Source organism: Dromiciops gliroides, chromosome 3, assembly GCF_019393635.1.
Source record: "Dromiciops gliroides isolate mDroGli1 chromosome 3, mDroGli1.pri, whole genome shotgun sequence".
Taxonomy (NCBI): Eukaryota; Metazoa; Chordata; class Mammalia; order Microbiotheria; family Microbiotheriidae; genus Dromiciops; species Dromiciops gliroides.
Window position 1 is genome coordinate 661090154 of NC_057863.1, and position 24245 is coordinate 661114398.

General features: G+C 59.8%; 2 protein-coding genes across 12 annotated transcripts; both read right to left on the minus strand.

Moving 5' to 3' along the window:
• Positions 1 to 1127: 1127 nt before the first annotated feature.
• Positions 1128 to 13940, minus strand: PPP6R1 (protein phosphatase 6 regulatory subunit 1). 9 transcript variants are annotated; one of them, XM_043992898.1, is made up of 23 exons: positions 13874 to 13940; positions 10971 to 11203; positions 10640 to 10826; positions 10247 to 10384; positions 8406 to 8471; positions 8193 to 8302; positions 7992 to 8105; positions 7521 to 7686; positions 6996 to 7148; positions 6757 to 6906; positions 5576 to 5640; positions 5359 to 5474; positions 5177 to 5262; positions 4984 to 5079; positions 4779 to 4876; positions 4256 to 4313; positions 3891 to 4033; positions 3606 to 3748; positions 3034 to 3163; positions 2849 to 2931; positions 2631 to 2697; positions 2000 to 2062; positions 1128 to 1901 (listed from the first exon to the last, which is right to left on the minus strand). In XM_043992898.1, the coding sequence occupies exons 2-23, from the start codon at positions 11195 to 11197 to the stop codon at positions 1898 to 1900; spliced, it is 2463 nt and encodes an 820-aa protein (XP_043848833.1). In that variant the 5' UTR covers positions 11198 to 11203; positions 13874 to 13940; the 3' UTR covers positions 1128 to 1897. The 9 variants fall into 9 exon arrangements, 8 of the variants coding, with proteins under 8 accessions (XP_043848833.1, XP_043848834.1, XP_043848830.1 ...); XM_043992899.1 differs by lacking the exon at positions 13874 to 13940 and adding an exon at positions 12961 to 13842 and having other exon boundaries at positions 6996 to 7145; XM_043992895.1 differs by lacking the exon at positions 13874 to 13940 and adding an exon at positions 12961 to 13842.
• A 364-nt stretch (positions 13941 to 14304) lies between these two features.
• HSPBP1 (HSPA (Hsp70) binding protein 1) lies at positions 14305 to 20798 on the minus strand. 3 transcript variants are annotated; one of them, XM_043997100.1, is made up of 8 exons: positions 20740 to 20798; positions 19426 to 19680; positions 19070 to 19274; positions 17703 to 17927; positions 15998 to 16153; positions 15589 to 15685; positions 15326 to 15437; positions 14305 to 14615 (listed from the first exon to the last, which is right to left on the minus strand). In XM_043997100.1, the coding sequence occupies exons 2-8, from the start codon at positions 19609 to 19611 to the stop codon at positions 14541 to 14543; spliced, it is 1056 nt and encodes a 351-aa protein (XP_043853035.1). In that variant the 5' UTR covers positions 19612 to 19680; positions 20740 to 20798; the 3' UTR covers positions 14305 to 14540. The 3 variants fall into 3 exon arrangements, with proteins under 3 accessions (XP_043853035.1, XP_043853034.1, XP_043853036.1); XM_043997099.1 differs by lacking the exon at positions 20740 to 20798 and adding an exon at positions 20382 to 20733; XM_043997101.1 differs by lacking the exon at positions 20740 to 20798 and adding an exon at positions 20187 to 20334.
• Between the last annotated feature and the right edge of the window lie 3447 nt (positions 20799 to 24245).

The window sequence follows — 24245 nt, forward strand, 5'->3', positions numbered from 1 at the left end:
TAAGCTCTTGAGACTATCTTGTCTGGCCATGGGCTCTTTCCCTACCCATAGCTGCTCCTTCTTCATGTGACTTACACCTGGACAATATAGCTTCAGACACTAGCGTGCTCTATCTTGTGAAATGCAGTTTTAAAGCTAATTTCTGCCAGCAGTTTTTTTTTTTTCAGGGCAATGAGGGTTAAGTGACTTGCCCAGGGTCACACAGGGTCAAGTGTCTGAGGTCAGATTTGAACTCAGGTCCTCCTGAATCCAAGGCCAGTACTTTATCCACTGTGCCTAGCAGTTTTTGTTAATACTAAGTCCTCATACCACTAGTTTTGGGTTTCTCACTTATCAAACATCGCATTTGTCTCATTTTAAACTAATTTGTCCCACCAGTTGACTTTGCTATTCTTTAGTCGGTACTATGTGTAGTTTTTCGAGACCTGTTCCTACTAGGGTCCCCTCCTTTCCACTTTTTCCTGTTTCCCAAGATTCTTGACCTTCTGTCCTCCAGATGAATTTTTCTTCCAGCTCTAGAATGTAATCCTTTGGTAATTTGGTTGGGGAGACCAAAACAAGTTCCCGGTATTGTCATTTCCATCCTCTTAGCATATTCCAAGCAGGAATATTATTGATGGAGTTCTCTAATTGACGCAGTTGCTGAGGTCATACAGAAAGGCCGGCCCTCTGAGGGGCTTCACTTGAAGGGGCCCTCCCAGTGCACGCCAAGGAAGCGGTGCGCCCCAGGAGCTCACTCGGCTCTCTTGCTTCGCTCCCTCCCCCGCAGCTCAGGGGCCTCCCAGGCTCAGCGAGGGAAGGGCCTTGGCTACCCCAGCTGCCCTTTCTTTCAGGTTCCCTCCTCCCACCAACTCTCTGAACAAATGAGGGCACCACCTCCGCCAGTCAGGTCTCTCCCTGTGAAACTTTCATGCCACTCAGACTCCAGGGGAATGCTGGGTCCCCCAGTCCCACTAACACGTGCCTACACTCAGGCTAAAGGACAAGGCCCCATCCAGGTCTCAGGGCTGTCTTCTTGATGAGATTGGGGGAGGGGGGGTGTACCTAGGAGGCTGCTGGGCTTGGGGCTCCTACTCTCCTCCCCTAACCCCGTAAGCCCTCTTGGCCTACAAAACAAAAACACAAAAAACTTCTTAAATCTTTATTCAGGTCAGGAAAATGAAAACAGCTTAGCCTTAACACACAGGCTAGGCAAGGAGAAACAAGGCCACTTGGCATCTAGGGCAAAAGCCCCAGAAACTTGGAGCATACCCTCATCCTGAAGTCCCTGGGGTCCTTAGGGAAAGTAAGAAAAGCACCCCCACCCCCCCAAAACAACAGGGGGACTGGGAAGAGTGACGGCTTGCCACCCTGTCCCACAAAGCAAGGCACAGTCTTCTCTTCTCTGGGACCACCTTCAAACCTCCAAGGCCTGGGCTGCCCTCTGGAGTTGTGGTGGGCACAGAACACCTATCTTATTTCTTGTGGGATTCCCCCAAATTTCCTCACCCCTTTCTCAGCTATAACTGCAACTCCACTATCTAGAGAAGAGATAACGCATCTGTTGGACTCCATCTCTCAGGAGTCAACACTCCCCACTTTTTCAGTGCAAACAGGGCTGCGGAGAGGGGCAGGTCGGGATCCGGGCAGACCTCTTCCTGCCCACGCGCCATTCCCTGCATTCGGCTTCCCGCCAGGCTGGGGGGGACAGAGCTACGTGTGGGTCTCTATTGCCAACCCACTCTCCTCAAGAATCCAGGAAGATCCAAGGGGAAAGGACAGAAAAGGGGGCACCGAGACCCTAGTCGTGGAAAGGAAGAGAATGTGCTGATTCACAACATAGCGGGGTGGCGGTATTGACATGGACAGGCCAGCCAGGAGCGGTTGTCTGTAGGATGATGACCCCCCACAGGACAGGTTATCTGGTTAAAAAAAAAAAAAAAAGAGTAAAAACAGAGGGTCCCACCCAGGTCCTCCTCCCTACCCACCCCCTCCCCCACTTCTCAATGCTGGTACTAACTTGGTGTTTGGAGAGGGAGGGGGCCCCCCTGGAGCAGGACCATTGGGCAGCACCGGCAGGTCACTGAGAAGAAAGACCTTGTTGGACCCCTTCCACAGCCATCCCATGCCCCCACCCCCACCAGTTTCTACCATGACACAAACCCTGGGTCTAGGGACTGACAAGAGCTGAGTCGATGCCTGGTGCATCATGGGAAATCCCAGGCTCACTGATGGCTGGTGTGGGGCCTGGAGTTAGGAAGAACTGAGTTCAAATGAGGTTCCAGACACTTCCTAACAGTGTGACCCTGGGCCAAGTCATTTAATTGGCTTGCCTGTTTCCTCATCTGTAAAAGGGGAATAACAGCCGTCCCTCCCAAAATGAGATGGTGTGTATACGGTCCTTTACAAGGTCTAAGCACCACGCAGACCGATGCTGTCGCTGTCACAACACCCAGGAACCAGGGTGAGACCAAAGCCAGGAGGGGAAGGGCTCCTGAGAGAGCCTCAGGCTGGCCGCTGAGTACAAGGGACCCAGAAGCAGCAGCCTGGACACACGGAGAGGACGGCCCCCTGTCTGTCCCCTAGCGGGGTCTGGGCCCTGTGCCTTGAAGCCCACCCCAGACCCTTCCCAGCACAGCCAGCTTCCTCACCTGTCCCCTTCAGAGGGTCTTGGAAGATCTTGTGATTCACTGTGGGTGGCTGTGGTCTGCCTGACAGCTGCAGGAAGAAGGGGGCCTTCAGGATCTTCAAAGGACCCCGATTTACCAGCTGTCCATCATAACCTTGGGAGCCGGGAGTCCCTTGGTATCCAGACCTCAGAGGCCACCCCCCACTTTCCTGACCAGAGGGAAGGGAAGGCCCCGGTCACCTTGGCGGTAGCAGGCTAGTGCATTGGCATCTGTCGATTCCTGAGGTGCTTCTGTAGCCGTGGGTGGGGTGGGCTCCTCCACCCTGCAAAGGAGGGCACAGAAGGCACTCCTGAGAACACAGCCCCAACGGGATGGATGGCGCCCCCACAGCTGGGAGGCTGCAACGTTCCTAGGCGGGCTTTACCTGTCTGGGGACGTGTGGACGTTCTGGGCTGCATGGCCGCAGGGGGCGTCGGGGGAGCCTGGGGGACCCGGAGAGGAGTCCGCAGAGGCACCGAGAGGCACCGAGTCAGGAGGATTCTGCTTCCCGGGCCCTGCAGGCAAAGCAGATGAGGATGCGATGAGACCGGCCTCGGGAGCCCAGTGACAGAGGGATGTCCAGGGCGTGGCCTCCGACACCCACCAGTTACCCTGACGCTTCTACCCCAAACCCTGGACCCCAGGCTCCTGGATGGCTGTGGAACCAACCAAGGCACCCCCTGGTCCTGGGAGGGCTACCCCCTCCCTTGGGCTCCAGCACCGTCCCGGACGGCCTCGAGATGGTCGTCCACTATGGCCAGCCTGGCTGACCAGTGCCCCGAGCGGACACTTGTGCCCTTCCTTCAGACCACTCTTTTGTCCTACTCGTCACCCTTCTTCCTCGCACCCCAGCCCTACTCTATCATAAGCCTGTCTGGGAGCCGGGTCAGACGGATGACAAGCCCACGTTCAAATGACTGACGCCCCTGAGAGATACAATTCCCAGGCCCCCCTTACCCTGGGGAGGTGTCCCAGGTAGTTCTGGGCAGGAAAAGTTAAAAGAGGGAGGGCCGAGCCCTCCCATGGTCCCACTGACTTCCTCTTCCTCTTCCTCCTCTTCCTCCTCCTCCCCCTCTTCACTGTCCGTGCTGCCTCCACTCCTAATTCCAGAGAAAAATCAGAGCGACGTTAGCGCTCCAGCAGGGAGGACGCCCAGGCCCCGGGGTCAGCCGGCCTAGAGCAGGCCCCGGCCTCCGGGCTCCAGGGCCCAAGGCTGTCCTCTCCCCTCCCTCATTCGCTCACCGCACGCTCCGGGCCGGGCCCCGCCGGCCGTCCTGCCAGACGGCGTCCTCTTCATCAGAGCCTCCCGACCCCAGGCCCTCCTCGTCCTCATCGAACTGATGGAGCCGCTCCTTGCAGCAGAGCTCAAACAGACTGGCGTTGGGCTGGGGGCAGCAGGAGAGCTGGGTCTCACCCGGCTCCGCCCCAAGGGCACAGGCCCTGGTTTTCCTACCCTTGCCCCACACCCGGGCTAACGGCTCCGAGGTGCCCACTTGGGGCAGGAGGGGAGGGTCTGGGCTCCTCATCACACCAAACGCAGCCGTCCTCCACTCCCCCCATCTCAGTGCCCTGATGTTCGGCTCCCACCCCCACAGGTCCACACTCACGCTCTCGTCGTCAGCATTGAGGGAGAAGGTGATTCTGGCCGTCTTGTCGAAGGGGGCGCTGGGGGAGAGAGGCCACGACGAGGCTCAAGAGACGTCCCATCCCCCCCCACCCTGAGGCCTACGAGTGGGCCAGGGCCCAGGCAAACGCCCATCCCACCAGGAAGCCCCAGGAGAAGTCAGAATGAGGGTCAGGAAACGTGAGGGGTGCCTAGAAGGCCCCGCTCGCCAACCGGCAGCCAAGGCACCCCCGAGAGCCTCAGAAAAGAACCGAGTCTTGGCACTTCTCCCTGCCCCCACTCTGAAGCGATCCAGGTGTCTCCCTGCCCTGACACCCAGGGAACCCCTCAGAGGTGGCAGGGGCCGGGTCTGGGCATCACCCCCTAGAGATGGCCTCAAATACATGGTGCCAAACGCTGTCCTTCTAGAGGAAAAGAAGCAGCCGGCGCACGGGCCTCTAAAACCCTGTCAACGCCCCAGATGTAAGGAGAGGGCAGGGCCCCGCCCAGTCTCGAGCAACACTCACTTCACGTTCTCCTCCTGTTCCCCAAATTCTTCATCATTGAAACCAAAGTGCTCCACGAAGGCCGAGGTCATCTGCTGCATCTGGAAGTCCATGAAGGCCTGTGGGAAGAAGGGGCCCAGACCAGGTGAACCCGTGCCCCCCCCCCCACCCCGCTCTCCTCCCAAGCCTAAAACTGGCAGAAGGGAAAGGGGCGAAGGGGCCCTACCCGCACCTGCTGCAGCGCGGCCTCCTGGGGAAAGCCAAAGCCCTTCAGGCGCTCGTCCTCGTCGTCGCTGGAGGAATGCAGGTTGTGGGGGCTGACCTGGGCACGGGTGGGGACAAAGATGGGCACGCTGGTCAGCCGGCCCCTCCAGAAGACGAGGAAGGGAGAGGGGGAGGGCCCACGGCCCCGGACTCACCAGGTCCACCGTGTTCTTCTGGTTGGTCTCGGACAGAGGCCCCGACACAAACTTCTCCCACAGCTGCCGCTGCTCCCCCAGTAGCTCTGCTCCGAGGGGCGGGAAGGGACAAAGCAAGATGCTGACGCGGCTGGGTCAGGCCGTCTGGGAGCCCCCCTCCCTGCGGCCGGGCGGGGCCTCACCTGGAAGCAGCTGCCCCACGAGCGCGGCATTGGGGCCCTTCTCAGAGTTCCGCACCACGGCGTTGGCGATGCGTGTCAGATGGCCCATGTAACCCTTCCTGCGGCCGCCCTCCGACCTGGGGACAGACACGCCCCTCAGCTGGCGCCCCCTCCCCCCCACCCCCCAGTCATGTGTGTCCCCCCACCCCCGTGCCACTGACAGAGCCGGGACACTCACTGCACTCGGTCGTTCTCCTCCCAGGCGCCCAGAATCCTCTCCACCAGGCGGCATTTCTGGAGCAACTGTGGCAGAGAAGGGGACACTGGGGTTGGGGAGAGAAAGGGGGAAAAGAATAGGCAAGGTTGGGAAGGCCAAGATGAGAAGGGGGAGGGCAGCAGTGCTGGGGGGGCTCCTGCCCAACCTGGTGCAACCACAAGGGCCCACGGCAACCCGAGGGAGGGGGGACGGTGGGCAGATGGGGCCCCCCACCCCCACCCCAGGGCCTAGGCTAAAGTGGGGGGGGGGTATGCTACACCAGTTCGGGAAGAGGAGGCGGGAAAGGAGGGAACTGAGAAGCAAAAGGCTGAAAATCAGACAGAAAGCCACTCAAACGCTCGTTTTTCAAAACCTCTCTCTAGCCATCAGCCCGGGGACCCAAGCTGGGAGTCCACGCTTCAGTCCTTGCTAGGCGAGGCGCTAACTGGACCTGTGCTCAGCCCATCATCTTTCTGGGCCTCCACTTCCCTCAGGGGTAAAACGGCTGGCTTCTGGGGCCACTGGGAGGCTTTCTGGGGCCTCATCAGGAAGCGGGGAGTTGGGAACAGGCTGCTGAGTGACCAAAGGGGAGGCCAGAGAGGGCCACGAGCCATGGGAGGGGCCGGGCAGCACCAGGCTCAGGACCACGGGCCTACTGGGGCTCAGAAAGGGAGCGGGCGGTCAGTGCCCTGGGGCCTTCATCTGGGGCCTGTCAGAAAGAAGGCCACGTGCTCAACTGCAGTCACCCTGCCCTGGTCACTGTGGGAACTGTGATGACTACAAGGACAACAGCTAACTCTTCAGAGACAGAGATACCACGAGAGCCTCCCCAGGCAGCAGTGAAGTGACTTGCCCAGAGTCACACAATATCAGAGGCAGGATTTGAACTCAGAACTTCACGGCTCCAAGTCCAACAGTCCAACACTGAGCCCCGTGGCTGCCCTTCCTATGGGTCTCAGGTTTGGGAAGAACTAGAACACGTCCACAAAGGGATTTGCCAAGGGACAGGAGGAACAGGTGTCTACTGGTAGGACTGCACGGAGGGGATGGGAAGAGATCAGAGCTTAGAAGCGAGAGCCCTGGACCCAAGCTGCCCAGGGACAGGCTGGGCACAGCTTCTAGAGCTCCCCGGGAGGGGCAGACTACACGTGGCTAGGGCTTACATGTCTGACCGCAGGATTTGGTGCCGGGGACTCCAGCCCATCCTCTCTGCTGTTCTCGCCAGCCGCCGCCGAGGCGCTCAGGACGCTGCTCACCCACGTCTCCACTTGGGAGTGCAGGAAGTTATTGAAGACGTAGGTGAAGAAGAGGTCCTGGTAACAGAGGAGAGGGAGAGGGATGGGGGCTCGGGGTGGGGTGGGCCTCACCCCCTTCCCGCAACCCCGCACGGCGCCCCCCTCACCAGCATGGCGTTCAGCGTGTCCATCCCCAGCAGCTCTCCCGTCAGGGCTGCGTTGTTGGCGCTCAGGGCACTGGCCAAGAGCTTCACCACATGCAGCCGTGTGTTGCCCAGTGGGGGCTGCAGGCTGCCCCAGGTCGTGCGCAGAGTCTCCTGCTAAAAGGTGGGAAGACCAGAGGGTCCTTGGCCTGACTTCCGGCTTCCCTAGGCTGGCAGGCCACCCCCTCCCCCACGCCTCCGCCCGCCTCGGCGACACTGTAGGCCTCCTGAATGCAGGGGAAGATCTCGGGCAGGGAGGCCGTCGCGCTCTCGCTCTCGCGCTCTCTCACTCGCCGCCGTCCAGTAAGCACTGAGGTCCCTCCCAACTCTGAAATTCTGTGATTCTAATCATAGATCATAGAATGTTAGAGCCAGAAAGGACCTTGCAGAGAGGTGGACTGGTGCCCTCAACCTGCGAGGAGGAAGGAGCGCCCCGCCCTCAGTGCCTCGCCCTCACCCGCCCCCCAAGACCCCCGGTGTTTGGCTCACTGTGGGGGGCTCCAGGAGCAGCTGGTGGAAGTGAGCAAGCCACTGCCTCAGGGCTCTCAGCGTCCCCAGGTTGGCCTGGCTGGGTGGGGGGCTCTCAGGGCCCCCCGGGGGCACCAGCTCCAGCTGACCATCCACGGTGCAGAAGCTGCCCACACCCGGTTCTGCCCTGCAAAGGTCAAGGGGAGGGCCCATCAAAGGAAAGCCAATGGGAGCCAATCTCCCCTGCCCCGCCCCCTGACCTCTCAGGGTACCCCCCACCCAGGCCTCCAGGAGGTTCGGAGGGAAAGAACAGGGGGAACGTGCCCAGAAAAGGCCTGCTGCAGAGCACAGAGCCGACGGAGCCCTGTGGTCTGGGCTGGCCGGGAAAGGCTTCTCAAACAAGAGTCACCCTCGTTTTAAAAGGCAAGGAAGCCAGGTAACAGACCTCGGGCCAGGCTTAGATCCGCACACCCCCTTTCTCCGAGCCCTCACCTGGGCCTCCGAGGTTCCAACAGGGTCAATATAACCTGGATGCCATTGACGATCACAGACTCATTCTGGGCGCCCTGGAACATGTTGCTGAGCAGCTGCTCGATGGTCTCCTGCCTGGACAGGAGCAGGGACACCCTGAGGGCTGCTGGGGGGCCCAGAGCAGACACGAGGGGTCCCCGGCAAGCTCCCCAGGCCACTCACTTCTCCAGCGTAGCCAGCAGCTGATCGGGCTCCCTGTCCTGGAGATGAAGCATCTGTTCCCGGCTCAGACGGACGATGTCACACAGGGATTGGGACGCGTTGGAGTGTTGCTGAGACGAGCCAGAGTGAGGAAAGGCGTGAGGACCCCCCCCCCACCCACGGCCTCCCTGCCAGCCCCAGCCCCAGCCCCAGCCCCAGCCCCTGGGGACTCACATAGTCATCTCGGTCAGGGTGGATCATGTCGACCAGTCGCTCCACAATCCTCTCGTCATTCAGCCACTTCAAGAGAGAAGTCCCAATGACTCAGCCACCCCTCACTCTTGTGCATTTAAAGGATTAGCGTGATCCCCATCCCTTCCCCCTCCCCTCTCAGGAACACACCGCCATTGGATCTGAACCGCATACACCTCTTAAATTGTGAGGCAGACCGGGGCCAGAGCCCAATCCACCTTGAACCCAGCCATTCAGCCTGGAGCTGCACGGTCCCATTCTCTCTAAAACAGGCACGATTAACGCGATCCCCCTCACAGCCCCGTGAATAAAACACTGCAAAGCTTAACGTGCCAGAAACGGGTGTCAGGACAAAAAAAGGGCTCACGACGTAGAGAGGGCTACCTACCTCCTGACACAGTGGAGCTCACAGTCTAGTTTGGGGGCCCTGAGGAGGCCAAGCAGATGCCCAGCCCCAAAGCACCAGCCCCACTTTACCGATGAGGAAACCAAGGCTCAGAAGTCTCACTTGTCCTTGGGCACCCAGGTGCCCGGACTTACACCCACTACGCTGCCTCTCAAGCCATCTAGAGTCTCAAAACACAACCTCTGCCGCTTATAACCTCTAGCCTCCTTATTGGGGGAGGCCCAAGACCCTTCGCCCCCCTCTCAATTCCATGGGAGGATAGGGGGCCCAGGAGGGGCCAAGAAGAAGCCTCTTGAAAGTGGTCGCTCTGAACAGAGCTGGAAGAAAAGCTAGGATTTCCACGGCTCGGCCGCAGGGACAGACAAAGGCCAAGGGCAGCTCTGGGTGGCTGAGTGGGCAAAGGAGGGCCCAGATAAGCATGCTGCCAGACCCTGCTCCAAACAGCTGGCAAGAGGAAGTCAAGCTAAAACAACCCAGGCACATCACGAGGGGAAGACCACCGGCCGGCCGCTTCTCCTGGACAAGGCCCAGGATGCCCCCAGGATGCCCCCAGGATGCTGTCGGCACTGCCAAGGCTGGATGGGTGGTCTCCCTGTCGAACAGGACATGGGAGTCTGAAGTCAAGGACCAAGGAACAGAGCAGAGGCACAAGCCGTCACCCCTGGGGGGCCAGGGGCCACCCTGTGGGCAATCGCTCACAAGGGAGACGAGCAGGGCCCGAGGCTGGCCCCAGAGCTGGATCGAGAAGGCAGTCACAAGGTCCCGGCTTTCCTGCTCCCTGGGAGGTTTTACCATTAGCCAAGCTGAACACACTCAGACCCACAGCTGGGTAACAAGCCTGCATGGTGACATGGCGGGATCCCCAAAGACCTCCACCACAACCTACGACGACGAGCCCAATAAACTAAGTCCTTGTAAAGAGAATAGTTCAGAGTCCCGTTCTCCGGGACACAACGAAGAAGGGTTGACAGACGACAGTTTACGTGAAAATGATCTGGGGGGCTGAGTGGGCTCCCAGTTCCAGGAGCCTCCCAAGCTCTGGGAGGACTTAAGAAGCTAAGGAGGGCCAAGCACGTAAAGGGACTTTCAGGAGACCCAGAGGGCAGACGTGGAAGCTAAGGACCAAGGCACAAGGGATACTTCCTGAGGAGGATGGTCAACCCCTCGAGCCCCGCCCCTGACGCAGGCTGGTGCTAGGAGGGAGGCTGGCCGAAGGAAGCAGGAAGAGAAGGGAAAGGAAAGGCCAAAAGGTCAACGGCTCCAGGCTGGGAGAGACCTGGAATGGCAGGCTAAGGCATGGGACCCTGACTCAGTGGTTCAGAAAACCACCAGGGATGGGAAGATCACAGCCTCCACCAGGGGGCGCTCAGGGGAGGGGAAAGAGAAGTGGGGAGGGGGGGGGAGGGGAGGCCCTCACATGAAAGACCTCCTGCCTCAGAGGCGGCTGCTCCACGCAGGTGAGCAGCCTCAGCAGCAGGTCCATGATGGCCGACGTCCCAATGTGATGGAGTAACAAGGAGACAAAGTCAGACTTTTTCCGCAGAAAGGACACGATCTGGGAAGGGAAGAAATGCAGCCAGGCCCCTCCCTCTCTGTGGCTCAGACTCCTCCCCTCCCTGTTGGTGGGTTTCTCTCCTCACCACTGCCTTCAAGACCCCCTACCAGGGACTGCCTCACTTCCACATGCCCAGGCTGTGCCCCCACCAAGGCGCAGAATCTCCTCCTTTGCCCGTCTTGGGGTATCGGGACAAGCAGGCCCTTCCTCAACAAGGGTCTGACTCAAGGTGACCCCAGGCCTCTGGGAACCTACCTGGTCTGTCTTTCGGTTAATCAGGATACCCATGACCTTGCTAAAGAAACTGGCCAGCAGAGGGTTGAGCGGATCTCGGTTCTGCAGGAACCCATAGAGGCGCCCCAGAAGGGCCTCGTCCTCCCCGAGAGCATCATTGATCTGGGGGACGTCTGAGGTCAGGATCTCACAGGACACACTGGGGTACCTGAGGGAGAAGGGAGGCAGCTATGGGACCCTGCCGACACCCACACGCCAACAAAAAGCCGCACTGCGATGCCACGGCGGACCCCCTGTCAGCCCCTACTGATGCCTCCAGCCAGCAGAGAATGGGGGGGGGGGGCAGGCTCACTTGTAGCGAAGACGCTCGTCGCCAGCGGCTGGGGGCTCCCGAGTGACCCAGTCCACAAGGGCCTGCAGGTGGGCCGGGCGCAGCAGGAAGTCCAGCAGCTTGGGGTGCAGCACCTTACACTCCTGCAGCACATCCTCCTCGTCCAGAAGCTCGGCCAGGGCCAGGTCATCCCTCTGCAGCAGCGTGTCGATGTGCGAACTGGTGTGCAGGTCAAACTTCCAGAACATGGCGCCCTGCGGAGAGGGAGGGGAGAGCTTGGAGCAGGCGCTTCACTCCGTCCAAGGACTGACCACAGAGGCCCAGGTCCCCAGAGCGAGGTGAGCCTTAGCCGGGACCCATGCGCTGTGCCCACGGCAGGGCTGCCCTGGACTGAGCAGTGCCACCGAACCACAGAAGCTTGACTTCAGAGACTCCTGGGAACCACCCCCCCCACACGGGGGTTGGGGGAGCCAAGGGGGGTTGAAACATTTGCAAGTGCCCCCTGTCAAGGCCGTGCAGACTCTCCTGGGGAGGAGGCTTCAGGAAAGAGGCCAAGGGGGAACTGGGTCCCTACCGTCAGAGCCTCAAGGCCCAGGTCTTATACTGAAGGACTCTGAGGCAGACCGCTGGCCCACAGGTCCATGCCCCCCTAATTGAGGAAGCTTTCGGAACAGCAGCTGGACCTCAGGATCTGTCAGCCAGGCAGCTGGACGTGGGTGCCCGCTACTCAAGCCTTGTGAGCCATCTACAGGAATGCTCTTTCCTGGGGGCACCTAGGTGGCACAGTGGATAGAGCACCAGCCCTGGATTCAGGAGGACCTGAGTTCAAATCCGGCCTCAGACGCTTAACACTTACTAGCTGTGTGACCCTAGGCAAGTCACTTAACCCCAATTGCCTCACTAGAAATAAAAACAAATAAAAAAGAAGCCTCTTTCCTCAGGATAAAAAATGCTCTGAGTTCAAATCCTGGTCCTAAGCAAACTGCCCTGACCTTCCGTCTCCTGCAGTCCTTTACCACCTCCCACAAAGGCTCCCAGCATCCAAAGTATAAATCATCACTGCTCTGGGGGGGGCTGCAGACCACCCGGCCCCCTCCCCCTCACAGCTCTCCTGGGCTGGCATGAACAAAAGGCCTCTGTCGCCCCAGGGGGCCATGTGTGAGATGAGGCCTGCATGAAATGTAGGGTGGGGGTCCCTCCCCCTCGCAGGGCCGGGGCCCAGCCCGACATCTTTCCTCCCCATGACAACTTCCCCAAGGGGTAGGCGGTCCCCCAAGACAGTGGCCCCCGCCCGGCCAGGCCAGAGCCGGGGAGATGGGAGGAAGGAAAAGCGTTTCCAATGGCAACCAGGAGACACCCCCCCCCGCAGGGGGAGGAACAATGCGAGGGGCCCCGGAGTTGGGGGGGGGGGGGTTCCCAGCATCTTCCCACCCGCGCCTGGGGCTCCTGGAGAGAGGGGGTGCAGACTCCTCCCACTCCAAGCCCCTGCACCCGGAGCCCTCCAGGGCGGGGTCCGGGCTCTAACTCGGGGCCAGCTGGGGTCTGCCCCGCCCCCCGGGGGGGGTCCCTACGCTGCCCCCGGCTCTGCCCCGCCCCCAGCGCCGCCCTACGCCCCGCTCCCTCCGCCAGGGCTGGAGAACCAAGAAGAGGAAGCGGTCGGCACAGGCCCAGCCCGCAAGGAGGGGGGGCCGGGACCCTCCCTGGAGGATCCTCCCCCAGGAGCAGGACAAGGCCCCACCCCCGAGGGAGGGGGCGGAGAGGAGCGAGGAGGATGGTGCCCCGCCCCCCGCCTTCAGGGTGCTCGGGGGAGGGGGCCGCTGCCCCGCCCCAGGCTGGGGGTCCTGAGCTCTGGCCCTGGCCCTCCCTCTCCACGGAGAGTCGCCCCTTCCCCACGTTCGTCTCTCCTTTGCTCCCGAGGGGTCTCGGCCTCAGAGGGAGCCCCGGCTCCGGGCACACTCCTGCGGGGCCCCAGTCTCCCGCTCCGCGCAAGGGGAGGGGCGGGGCCACTGACCTGGGCGCGCGGGCGACGACGGCTGCTTCGGCCTCGGGCACATCGGGTCGCGCGCCGCGGGAGAAGGCGGGGCGGGGCAGCGGGCGCGCGCACCCCGGGCCGCGCAGGCGCCCTAAACCGCCCGCGGGAGGGGGGGGGGCCGCGCGCGGGGGGGGAGGGAAAGACTCCTGCGGCTTCTCACCCACCCCACCCCCTACTCCTTTTCCTCCTCTCGCAGGTGCGGGTCTTCGCGGCCGGGGCCGGGCCGGGAACGCGGCGCCTGCTCCGCTCTGGTTCCTGCGTCCGCCTCGGCCGCCCCTGCGTCTCTGTCTGCAGCCTCTGCAGGCAAAGCTCGGGCGCAGAACTGAGAGACGGCAGCAAAATGGCTGGCGCGCAGGCGCGGCAGAGAAGCCGCAGAGGGCGGGAAGGGGCGGGAGCTGGCGCGCAGGCGCCTTGAAGCTAGGAGGGGGGGAGGGGATCTCACGCAGCCGCTCTAGAAAAGCTCCGCGGGTCGGCGAATAGACTCACGCGCAGGCGCGGAAGGGGGGAGGGGAAGAGGGAGATAGCTGCAGAGGTGTCAGAGCCTCGCGCCCTATAAAAGGAAGCCTCAGCGGGACGCCCCTCCCGGACCCTCCCCCGTTCCCGCGGGCCCCGGAAAGCCCCAGGCGGACTGGCGGGCCGAGTCCTTATCCTCTTCCGTCGAGGCTTCGTGCGGTCTGTCCGCTCTCGGTCCCGGCGGCTTTCGCCTGCCCGCCGACCCGTCCGTCTGTCTGCCGCAGCCAGTCTGCCCGCTCCCCCTGCAGTCTCCCACAATCCCCCGTGGCGAGGACCAAAGAACCCAGCGCAATGCGGCGCAGCCCACCCCTCTCAGCCCACGAACGCAGTGCGCAGGCGTTCCCAGCAGGCGCTCACCACCCCCTCTGCCCAGCCTTACCCAAATACCCCACTGCGCCTGCGTGCTGGGAAGGCGGTCGCTGCCCCGCCGCCTCCGGGGGCCTTATAACGCCGAACTCTACTGCTGCGCAGGCGCTCTACGCCCAAGTCATGCCCCCACCCCCACCGGGAAGGGGCACGCACGCGTTTGCGTCCCCCTCCCCGCCCACGCCAGGGCTGGGCGTCGATCCCTCTACCGACCACCCCCCCCATCCGCAATCCTGCCCCGCCCTCCCCACCTCCTCCGAGCAGGCTGCCAGAATTACCCCCACTGTCCCCAAACCCAGGGTAACCTGGGACCCGGACCAAGTAAACGGGGCGCGGGCATCCCGCCGCACGAACAAGCCACGCACCCCCCGGGCCGCCCCCAAGAGCGCTCTCCACGTGGGCTCCCCGCGACCCCTACACAGACGCTGCACTCCAAGGGGGGGGAACACCTTTATTGCCAGGGCAGCCAGGAAGAGGGTGGGCACGCACGGGAGGTGGGGCAGAGGGGCCCGCGGGGAGAGGTGAGGGCGAGCGGGGGGCCTTCCCACCGCCCCGGCCCGGCGCCCAGGCGGCCTCCTCCCCAGCCGCGGGCTCGGCGGGCAGGCTGCGGGGGAAGGGTCGCCAGCCGAGGCGTGGCTCCAGCGCCGGGGGCCCGCGCCCCCTCGGTCCCTCCCCAGCATTCACCGGTCCATGCTGTCGTCCGTGGGGGAGGAGAAGCACGTCTGCAGCAGCTTTTCGCAGAATTCCAGCTCCTCCTGGAAGGAGGCGGGAGGGTCGGGGGGACACCCGGGCCGTGGGGGGACCCCCACCCCAGCACTGTCTGCAGGGAGGCCTCCGGGCATCCCCAGCCTCCTCCCCCTTCCGGGTCCTGGGTCCTGCTCTGCCCCTCCCCCCAGGGGCCCTTCTACACTATCCCACACACAATCCAGGTCGTCTTGCGCAGGAAGGGGACTCCTGACATCCGAGGCCCCCACACTCCCAAAGGCTCCCCCCAAACACTCCTGCCCCTGCCTCGGTCCCAGGCTGTCCCAGTGCAATCACTCTCCCCAGGGCTCCCAGAGGGTGGAAGACAGAAGACCACCTATGCCAGGGAACTCCCCCTTAGGACAATAACCATGGGAGCCCCACTAGCAGGAGGGTGAGGGCCTGGGGGCCCAGCACTGAGCCCAGCTGTCGGTGGGGGGTGGGGTAGAGGCCAGCTCCTGCTCGCACTCCCTGCTTTGCCGGGCCTCCCACTTGTCCATAGTCATTCCCTGCTAGAGCTTTTCCCTGCCGGCTAGTCTGCTCTCTCCAACGCCCTGCCCCAGGCCTAGGACCCTGCACAGGGCCGGGCAGTCCCTGGGCTAACGGAAATGCTCAGTCTGGCCAGCCCAGAGAAGCGGCAGAGCCTGGGGGGGGGGGGCGCTTGGGAGCTCCCCCGGGGTTCAGGCCCCAGGCCCCGGACAGGAAGCCCCCACAGCCATACCTGGTACTCCTCATGCTGCTGTAGCAGCTGACATCGATGTCTCAGAAGTTCCTCTAGCCCCAATTCAGGCTCCCGGCATTCCCGGATCCCTTGGGGAAAGTCTGTCACCAGCCTGGGGGAGGGATGGGGGCAGCAAGGAAGGGTAGTCATCACAGCTTCCTACCTATGCCTGGGACCCCCCACCTCCTCCCCAGGGGGCTCCCATCTGCCCCAGGGGCTCCCGCCCAGCCTCCCCGACAGGGACCTGCCCAAAGGCTCCTCACCCACAAAGCGCCCCCAGAACATGCTCATGGAAGGGGCTGTGCTCTGTTCGGATCAGAGCCACCAGCTGCTGGACCATTCCCATAGAGCACAGGGTGCCTAACGGTGGAGGGGAGACAGGGTCAAAGACAGGTGTTCCCCTGCCTGCCCAGGACTGAGGCAGTTCTTCCCAGAGCTGAGCCCACTGCTGACTGGCATTGGAGGACCCCCACCCCCACCCCCCGCCAGCCACCAGCCCTCCCTCCATGATGGGCCCTTACTTCCCACAGCTCCCCTCTCAAATACTGAGACTACTCTCCTGCATGTTCCTGCTTTGGCTCCCTGCCTGCTCGTGCCCAGCTCTGAAGGCGCCTTCCCTGCGTCCCCCCCCACCCCACCTTTGCCTCCCCCAGCCCCCTGCCTGCCCCCCACCTTTGTGCTCAGGATGGCCCACCAGCAGGTTCTGCAGGAGGAAGGCCGACTTCACCTTCAGCTTCACGACATCCCTCTGCATGGCCCGCATCAGCACAGAAAAGCCATCCAGACGAAGGAACTGGAGCAGGCCGGCCTCCTGCTCCCGGACCAGGCCTGGGGTGCAACAAAGGATCATGCGCTCAATGTGGAGCCCCTTTCTGGGGGCAGCTTGGTAGGAGCCCAGAGAACAGAGCTGGCTCCCAGAGAAGGGGGCTCGGCGAGCAGCCAGCCCTGGGCAGAGCCCTCAGGACACAGCCTGCCCCAGAGAAGCGCCCGACCTGGGGGCAAACAACTGGGCACAAACGAGGTCCAGCCCAGGGAAGATGCTCAGCAGTGGGACTGGAGAAGGGTGGGAAAGCCAGACGTGGGCCCGAGGGTCTGCCCCCCCCCATCCTCTCCTGTGCGTCTGTCAGCCCCACTGGGCTCCTCCTCTCAGTCCTGGCCAGGCCCCCTCCACAGGCACACAGGGCCCTGCCAGCCTCCAGGCAGATGCCCATTATATAAAAGTCCATTTCCACAGATGTCAGGGGCCCGCTGACATCAAGTGAAAATGGTCTGCGCTTCACTTTCTTTTTTTTTTTTTTTTGTAGGGCAATGAAGGTTAAGTGACTTGCTCAGGGTCACACAGCCGGTAAGTGTCAAGTGTCTGAGGCCAGGTTTGAACTCAGGTACTCCTGAATCCAGGGCCAGTGCCTCATCCACTGTGCCACCTGGCTGCCCCCTACGCTTCACTTTCTTTCCTTCTTTTTCTTATACAAAATAACTAAGGTGGTAACGTTTGCAGAAGGGCACATATACCACCTCCATCTTTCTGCTTACTGCCTCAGGGAGGGGGGGAAAGGAGGAATAAAATTTGGAACTCAAACTGTAAAGAAAAAGAAAGGAAAAAGAAAAGGGAACGTATTGCGTTTAAGTTGTCTAGCAGCAGATTCAATTTGAGATGTCTGAAAGGTCATTCCAGAGGGGCAGTTGGGGGCAGGAAAGGGCAGTCTGAGTCATCAGCATACCACGGTCATTAAGGCCACAGGAGCTGAGCAGAGGCCTAAGTGAGGGAGTCCAAGGGACAGGAGCAGAGGGCCAGGACAGACCCCGAGGGCCACCTAGGGTTAAGGGGCGTGACTCAGAGGGGGAGGAAGGAGAACAGGGAGAGAGAGGGTGTCCTGCAAACCTAGAGAGGAGAGGTTGCTCAGACTGCAGCAAAGAGAACAGAAAAGGCCACTGGATCTGGCCACTAAGAGATCACTGGTCATTTGGGAGAGGGCAGCTCGGGTAGAATGGTGAGGTCAGAGGTCAGACTGTCAGGGCTTAGGAAGAGAGTGGGAGAAGGGAAGGTAGAAGCATCAGGGAGTTTAGCCACAAAGGGTGGGAGACCACACAGCCAAAGTTAAAGGTAAGAGAACAGGGGCGGCTAGGTGGCGCAGTGGATAGAGTACCACCCCTGGAATCGGGAGGACCTGAGTTCAAATCTGACCTCAGACACTTGACACTTACTAGCTGTGTGACCCTGGGCAAGTCACTTAACCCCAATAGCCTCACCAAAAAAAAAAAAAAAAAAAGGTAACAACACCCAATGAAGAGGACTTAAAGTTCCTCTCTATGGAAGGTACGTGGGGGTTCCAGGAGAATGGTCCCCCTCCCCCAGCCCAGGGCCCCAGGCACTCACAAGATATGGCATAGAGGGCCTTGACTCGCACTGCGTCGCAGGGGTCCCGGTCCAGCAGTCGCAGGAGCTTCCGTAGGGCCCCCAGACCCAGCACTTGCTCCTGGATGGCTGCCACATTCTGGCTGCACGTGCCAATAAGGTGGGCCGCCCGCCACCGCAAGCCCTCTGCCCCCGCTTCCAGGTAACGGCCCACCAGTAAGTGCATCCCGGACAGCTGGCAGAAGTCTGGGCCCAGCCAAGAGAAAAGGAGAAGCGGGAGTGGGCTTAGCACGGCGTCTGCCAAGGGAGACGGGCAGTTTCTGGCCAGGGCGGTCCAATGGAAGAGCGTGGATCACAGGACCCCCAATCCTGGCTTGCCTAGGCCCCTTTCAGTGACAGCTTCCACAAGGGACATTTACATTTTAAACAACAAAAGGCTTTCACGGAAAGGATCTCGCTTTGATCTTTCCCACAAGCCTCTCTGAAGCTGAGAGGCTAACAGATCTGCCTGTGGCTCACCCAGTTAATGAGTGGCAGCAGTGGGATCTGAGCCCTTTAGAATTCCTCCCACTTCTTTACAAATGAACCCCAAGAGGCCTGCCCTGCTCCCGCAGCTAGGCCACAAGCTGCTCCTCCGACTTCCCAGAGTCCTCTGCCTGACGCTCTCCAGGACAGTCACTGAGGAACCGGCCAATTCTCTTTCATTCTCAGTGCAACAGGCTCAGACCTCATCCTTGCCCCCAGGGTCTTCTCCCATCAGGGGAACACAGAGCCCAAGTCTTCCAATTGTTCTTGGATAGGACTTGGCCTGGGGAAAGCTGGGCAATCCTCCAGCCTGGCTCACTCCCAGAAAGGAGCTGCCTGTGACCCGGCCGGAGAGCAGCTTGATGGGATCCTCAATTATCTGACATTGTGGGTGCGGAGAGGAACAGACCCCAGAGCAGCAGAGCTGCAGACCTCAGGCATCACAGAGGGGTGCAACAAGGGCCCGAAAGACAAGACCTGCCTGAAATCGGGGGCAAAGCCCCAGTCCAGACGCCTCCCACTAACTTCTACTGGTCACCTTGGACTCTCAGGGCTGGAAGGACACTTCACGACTGGACTCAACGCTCCCACCCGCTCACCTTACAAAAAGGGAAACTGACCCTCGGAGCGAGGAAGAAACGAAAGCGAGGTGACATGATGAGTCAGGCCGGACTAGAGACTCTGCAGCCAGGTGGCCGGGCTCACTCAGTCAGAAGTGCACAGCCCTGCGCAGGCTGAACTACGGCCCCGGAGAAGGCGGTCTGGCTCAGCACTGAGCCCTGGGATCTGGGAGAAGCCTGCATACTCCCCACGGGCTGGTGCCAAAGGCCTCAGGGGGCAGGGGTGCAAGTGGAGGACTTTACCTGCAGCATTGTCCATGTTTTCACACAGGTCAGCCAAGAGCTCCAGAGCCCCCTCCCGCTCCTGCTGGTCAGCCACCAGCTCCGCCTCACCAGCTGTGGGGGGGGTGGGTAAGCCCAGAACATGGAGACAACTCTTCATTTGCTCGACCTCCTCCCGTGGGCCACGGAATGCGGCCGACATGGCCTCCTGCAGCCACTGACGCCGCTGGTGGAGGGGGTGGGAGGAATCAGGAGGACGGATGCCCTCGTGTTTGCTCCCAGACCCCAATTCTTCAGTGACCCAGATATCGGAGCCCCACCCCCACCCACCTAAGGAAACAAATATCCCCTCCCCACATGGCCTCAAAGAGCCTCACCTCCTCTGTCATGGGCTCGGGCGGGGGCTCAGGGTCACCGGGGGAAGCTGTCACTGCCATGTGCAAGAGGCCTTGGAGGCTGTGGGGGTGCGAGGGGTTCCCCATGGAAGCGGACGTGCTAGCCTCCTCAGGGGCCGGAGGCAGGGCCAGGGGGAGGCGGTTCCCTCCAGAGCCTGGGTCTGCCATCGGGGGTGATGGGGTGGGGGCGTGGCTGGGGAGATGTCCTGGAGATAGCTGATCCGTGTTTTGGGAAATCTGCGGAAATGGAGTCGTGGGAAGATCTCGAATGAGCAGAAGGGAGGATGCCAGGGGGCTGCGCTCCCTGACTCCCATACTTATTCCCTGACGTGGGGCCCCCAGTCGTCTTTAAGAAAAGTCACACTTCTCACTTCTACAAACACAGCCCCTCTTTGATCTCAGAGCAATGGACCCTTCCCGTATCTCCACGGTAACATCCCTTCTCGGTCTCAATGGCAACAGCCTTTCTTCTTCTTCTACAAGCCAACACATCCCTGTCTCCATCTCCACAGCAACCCAGCCCTTCCCTGTATCCATGGCAACACATTCTCTTTCTAAAGACCAGTCCTTCCTTTTCATCCCCCCCCACACACACACACACATCCCTTCCCTGTCTACTCAGCAGCTCATCCCTTTCCCCATCTCCATGGTGATCCATCCCTTCCCTATCTCCATGGCAACGGGCTTTCGGCATCCCTTCCCCAACTTCTTGGTCAAAGCCTCCCATCTCCTTAGCAACAGACCCCCTCCTCTTTTGCACAGCAGGCGCCTCAGACTCCTCGCGGTCTCCTTAGCAACAAGCGCCGCCTTCCATAGCAACAGGGCCTCTGCCCCCTCGCTCCGAGAAGCTCGCTCTCCTGAACCCCCGTGGGTCTCTATGGCAGGCCTTGTCCCCTCGGGACGCCCCAGGGTCCGTGCCCTCGCCCCCTGGGCCTCACCTCCGCAGGCCTCACGACCCACGCCGCCGCCCGCACCTGCCCGTACTGGGCGCCGCCATCTTTGCCGGAAATGCGTCAGGCCTCACCGGAAGGCCCCTTTCGCCTCCGCGCTCCCACTTCCGGCGGGGCCATGACGGCGGCGAGGGGCGGGGCCGGACGGAGGAGAGACCTGTTGGTTGCTCCCAGCTCTCTTGTGCTCCCGGCTTGTGCCAGCCTCGCCCCTCCAAGGGCCCCAGGGTCCTCCACCCCCTCTACAAGCCTAAATTCTGTCCCCATCTGACCCTTCTCTCGCCCGGCCCCTTCAGGACCACCCTTCTCTCAGGGCCCGCCCTCTGCCTGCCTCGATCCAATCCCTCACCCTCTGGCCTGCCGCCTCACTGCGCAGTCGCAGAATGTCCCTTTTTTTTTTTTTCTTTTTCTTTTTCGCCGATGCTGGTGCCGCTCCCTCTGGGTTTCTGGGACTTGTAGTTCTCCATGGTGTTTCCCTCTGTCCCGAAAGGGAGGCGAGGAGAGGTATCTGGAAAGACTTTCTTCCGGATAATTTGCTCCAGGGTGCACAGGCTCCCGGGTCTATTCGCAGCTCTCCTGGCTTTAAGCGAGGCACCAGAAGAACCTGACCACCATCTACCTTGTCTTCAATGCCCCAACCCTGGGTGTGCCCCTCTGTCCCCACCCACCCACCCATTCAGCCAATGTGTACGCTTGCACCTACTGTGTGCTGAGCTCACGATGTGGCCATAGAAAAAGAGGAATGAGCCCTGCGAAGTCACTTTGGACGTGGGGTCTGGGGGACAACTACCACCGGGTGGATCAGGAATGGCATCTGGGACTCAGGATGCGTGGGGGCATCCCATTCCCAGTGAGGACTCCCAGTTTGCGCCCTTCCCTCCTCCCCAAGCTCCAGGCTCTGAGCTCGCAAGGACCACGTCCGACTCTGCCGGGCCGAGCCGAAGCGTTTCATTTGCCGGCTTTGGCTTGTTATTCCAAGAGCTCTCCAGAGTAAATTTACCGAGTGGCAGTGGGCAAACAAAAAGACAGGCCTGCCCTCAAGGAGCTTACAATCTAATGGGAAGCCAACAGGCAAACAAATGTATACAGGATAAATGGGAAATAATAAAGAGAGGGGAAGCGCTGGAATGAAGAGGGATTGGGGAGGCTTCCTGCAGAAAGCCGGATTTTAGTTGAAGGAAGCCGGGTTGATCAGTATTTGGAGCTAAAGAAGGAGAGAGCTTTCCACACATGGAAGACAGCCGGCGAGAATGCCTGGCGACAACATGAGTCGTCGTGTTGGTGGGAGACCAGTGTCGCTGGATGCGGGAGCAGGTTTAAGAAGTCTACAAAAAGAGGAGGTTCTAGGATGAGGGGCTTTGAATACCAAACAAAGCTTTTGTGTTTGATCCTGGAGGCAATAAGGAATTGCTGGACGTTATTTAATAGGGAGTGAAAACATCAAACCTGCATTTTAGGAAAATCTCAGGTACAGCTTGTGCCTAGATTTCTGCCCCGGTAAGTAAAAGGGTCCCCAATTCCTATGTAAGCACCTCAAGGTATTATATGCATACAGAGAAAAGGACAGCCTTGATTTCAGCTCGCAGTTAGTCAATAATCACTAATTACACACCTACTATCTGGCAGATACTGTGCAAAGAACTGGGGATTCAAAAGGAGGCAAAAGACAGATCCTGCCCTCAAGGAGTTCACAATCTAATGGAAGAAACAACAAGCAAACCAATATGTACAATGACAGTATAGACAGGATTAATAGGAGATGATTAAGAAGGGGGAGGCAACAGAGTTGAGAGGAGTTAGGGAAGGCTTCTGATTCAAGATGGAGCCCATAAACAAAGAAAATACCTGAGTCCTTCAACTAGAAGCTCAGCTTCCCACCCCATGCACACGATGGAATTGATTAGTTGCTGCTGGCCAATCCTTTTCCATGGTTCTAAGCAGTGTCTCAGGGTTAACAGCGCCACCCTGTGGTACAATGTTTATTGTGGACTGACCAGTTTAGAGTCTTCTGGAAAGTAATCAGGATTTGCCTCCTTCCTACCAGACTGATACTAACAGACTCAAGCAAAATCAAGTCAAACAAGCATGTGTGAATCGCCTACTGTGTGCCCGGCATTGTGCTCAGCACTGAGGGTACAAAAGAAAGGTAAAAGTCCCTGCCCAGTCTAATGGAGGAGACAACGTGCAGACAAACTGTGCAAACAAGCTACAAAAAAGATAAAATGGGCATAATCGATGGAAGGAAGGCAAAGTATTAATCAGGAATAGAACAAGCTTTTTGCAGAAAGTGTGGGAAGCCAAGAGGCAGGGAGGAGAAGGGAGAGTGTACCAGGCAGAGGGCAAAGCTGGTGAAAAGACCCCAAGTCAGGAGATGGAGTGTCTTGTGCAAGGAACAGTTGGGAGGCCAGGGACAATGGATTACAGAGTATGTGGAGGGGCAGCGGGTGGGGAGTAAAGCATAAGAAGAAAGACTAGAGAGAAAGGGAGGGTTCAGGGTTACGAAGGGCTTTAAAAGCCAAACAGAGAATTTTATATTTGATCCTGAAAATGACAGGGAGCCATTGGAGTTTATTAAATGAGGAAGGGGTGCGGTATTCCATGGCCTTACCTGCACTTTAGGAAAATCACTTTGGTGGTTGAATGGAGGATGGACGGGAGTGGAGAGAGAACTGAGGCAGACAGACCTTCCCCCCACCCCAGCAGCTATTGCAGTAGTTCAGTGTGTGAGGTGATGAGGGTCTTCACTAAGGTATGGTAGGGTCAGAGGATAGAAGGGGGATTGCAGGAGAGATATTAGGAGGTAAACTACATATGATGACCCAGAAGAAAAAAAAAGACTGAGAGGTGGTCAGATGAGTGGGAGAACCAGGAGAGGATGGGGTTACAAAAGACCCAGAGAGGAGAGATTATCCAGGAAGAAGAAGAGGAGAAGGAAGAAGGAGAAGAACAGGAGGAGGAGAAGGAAGAAAAGGAGGAGGAAGTCAGAAGCATCAGATGCTGCAGAGAGACAAGAACATATCTGGACAGATGTGTCCTGGTCAGAAAACATACACTATATTCAGCACTGAGCTTCCCATGTCAGGGACACCCATAAGATGGCACACTGAGAGATCAACTAGAACAGTGAAGGGGCTCGAATCCTGGTCAAACGATGATCTGTTGGAGGACCTGGGAATATTCAGCCTCGAAAGAAGACTTTGGAGAACATGATGGCTATGTTCACCTGGCTGAAAGGTTGTCATGGAGAGGAGGGATCGACTTCTTGGTGATTTGGCCCCATGGGGCAGGCCCTGGAGTGGTGGGTGGGAGTTGATGGGCGGCAGCTTGTGTCTGGATAATAGGAAGCACCACTGTGCAGCCCGTAAGAGGGAGGGATTCCTTCCTCCATCACTGGAGCTATGCAAGAAGATGCCGATTGACCTGGAGCTTGGAGGTGAGCAGAGGTTGGGCAGGAGAGGTAGACTGGAGAATCCTCAGCATGGAGGTGGTCATTCAAGATACGGGAGCTGAAAGTAGTATAGAGGGAGAAGAGAAGGGGCCCAGGACTGCACCGAGGGACACCTATGGTGAGTGGGCATGGCCTGGAGGAAGATCCAGCAGAGGAGGAGGAGAAATGGGAGAGAGGAGAAGGGTGTCCCAAAGCCTAGAGAGGAGAGAGTATTTGGGAGGAGTGACCCATAGGACCCAAGGCTGCAGAGAGGCCAAGGAGAATGAGGAGGAGGAAGGCCATTGGGTTTGACCACCAAGAGATCACTGGCAACTTTGGAGGGAGCAGATTTAGTGGAATGACAAGGTCAGAAGCTGGATTGTAAGGGGTTAAGAGGAGAGAGAGTGAAAGGAAAGAAAGTGGAGGCA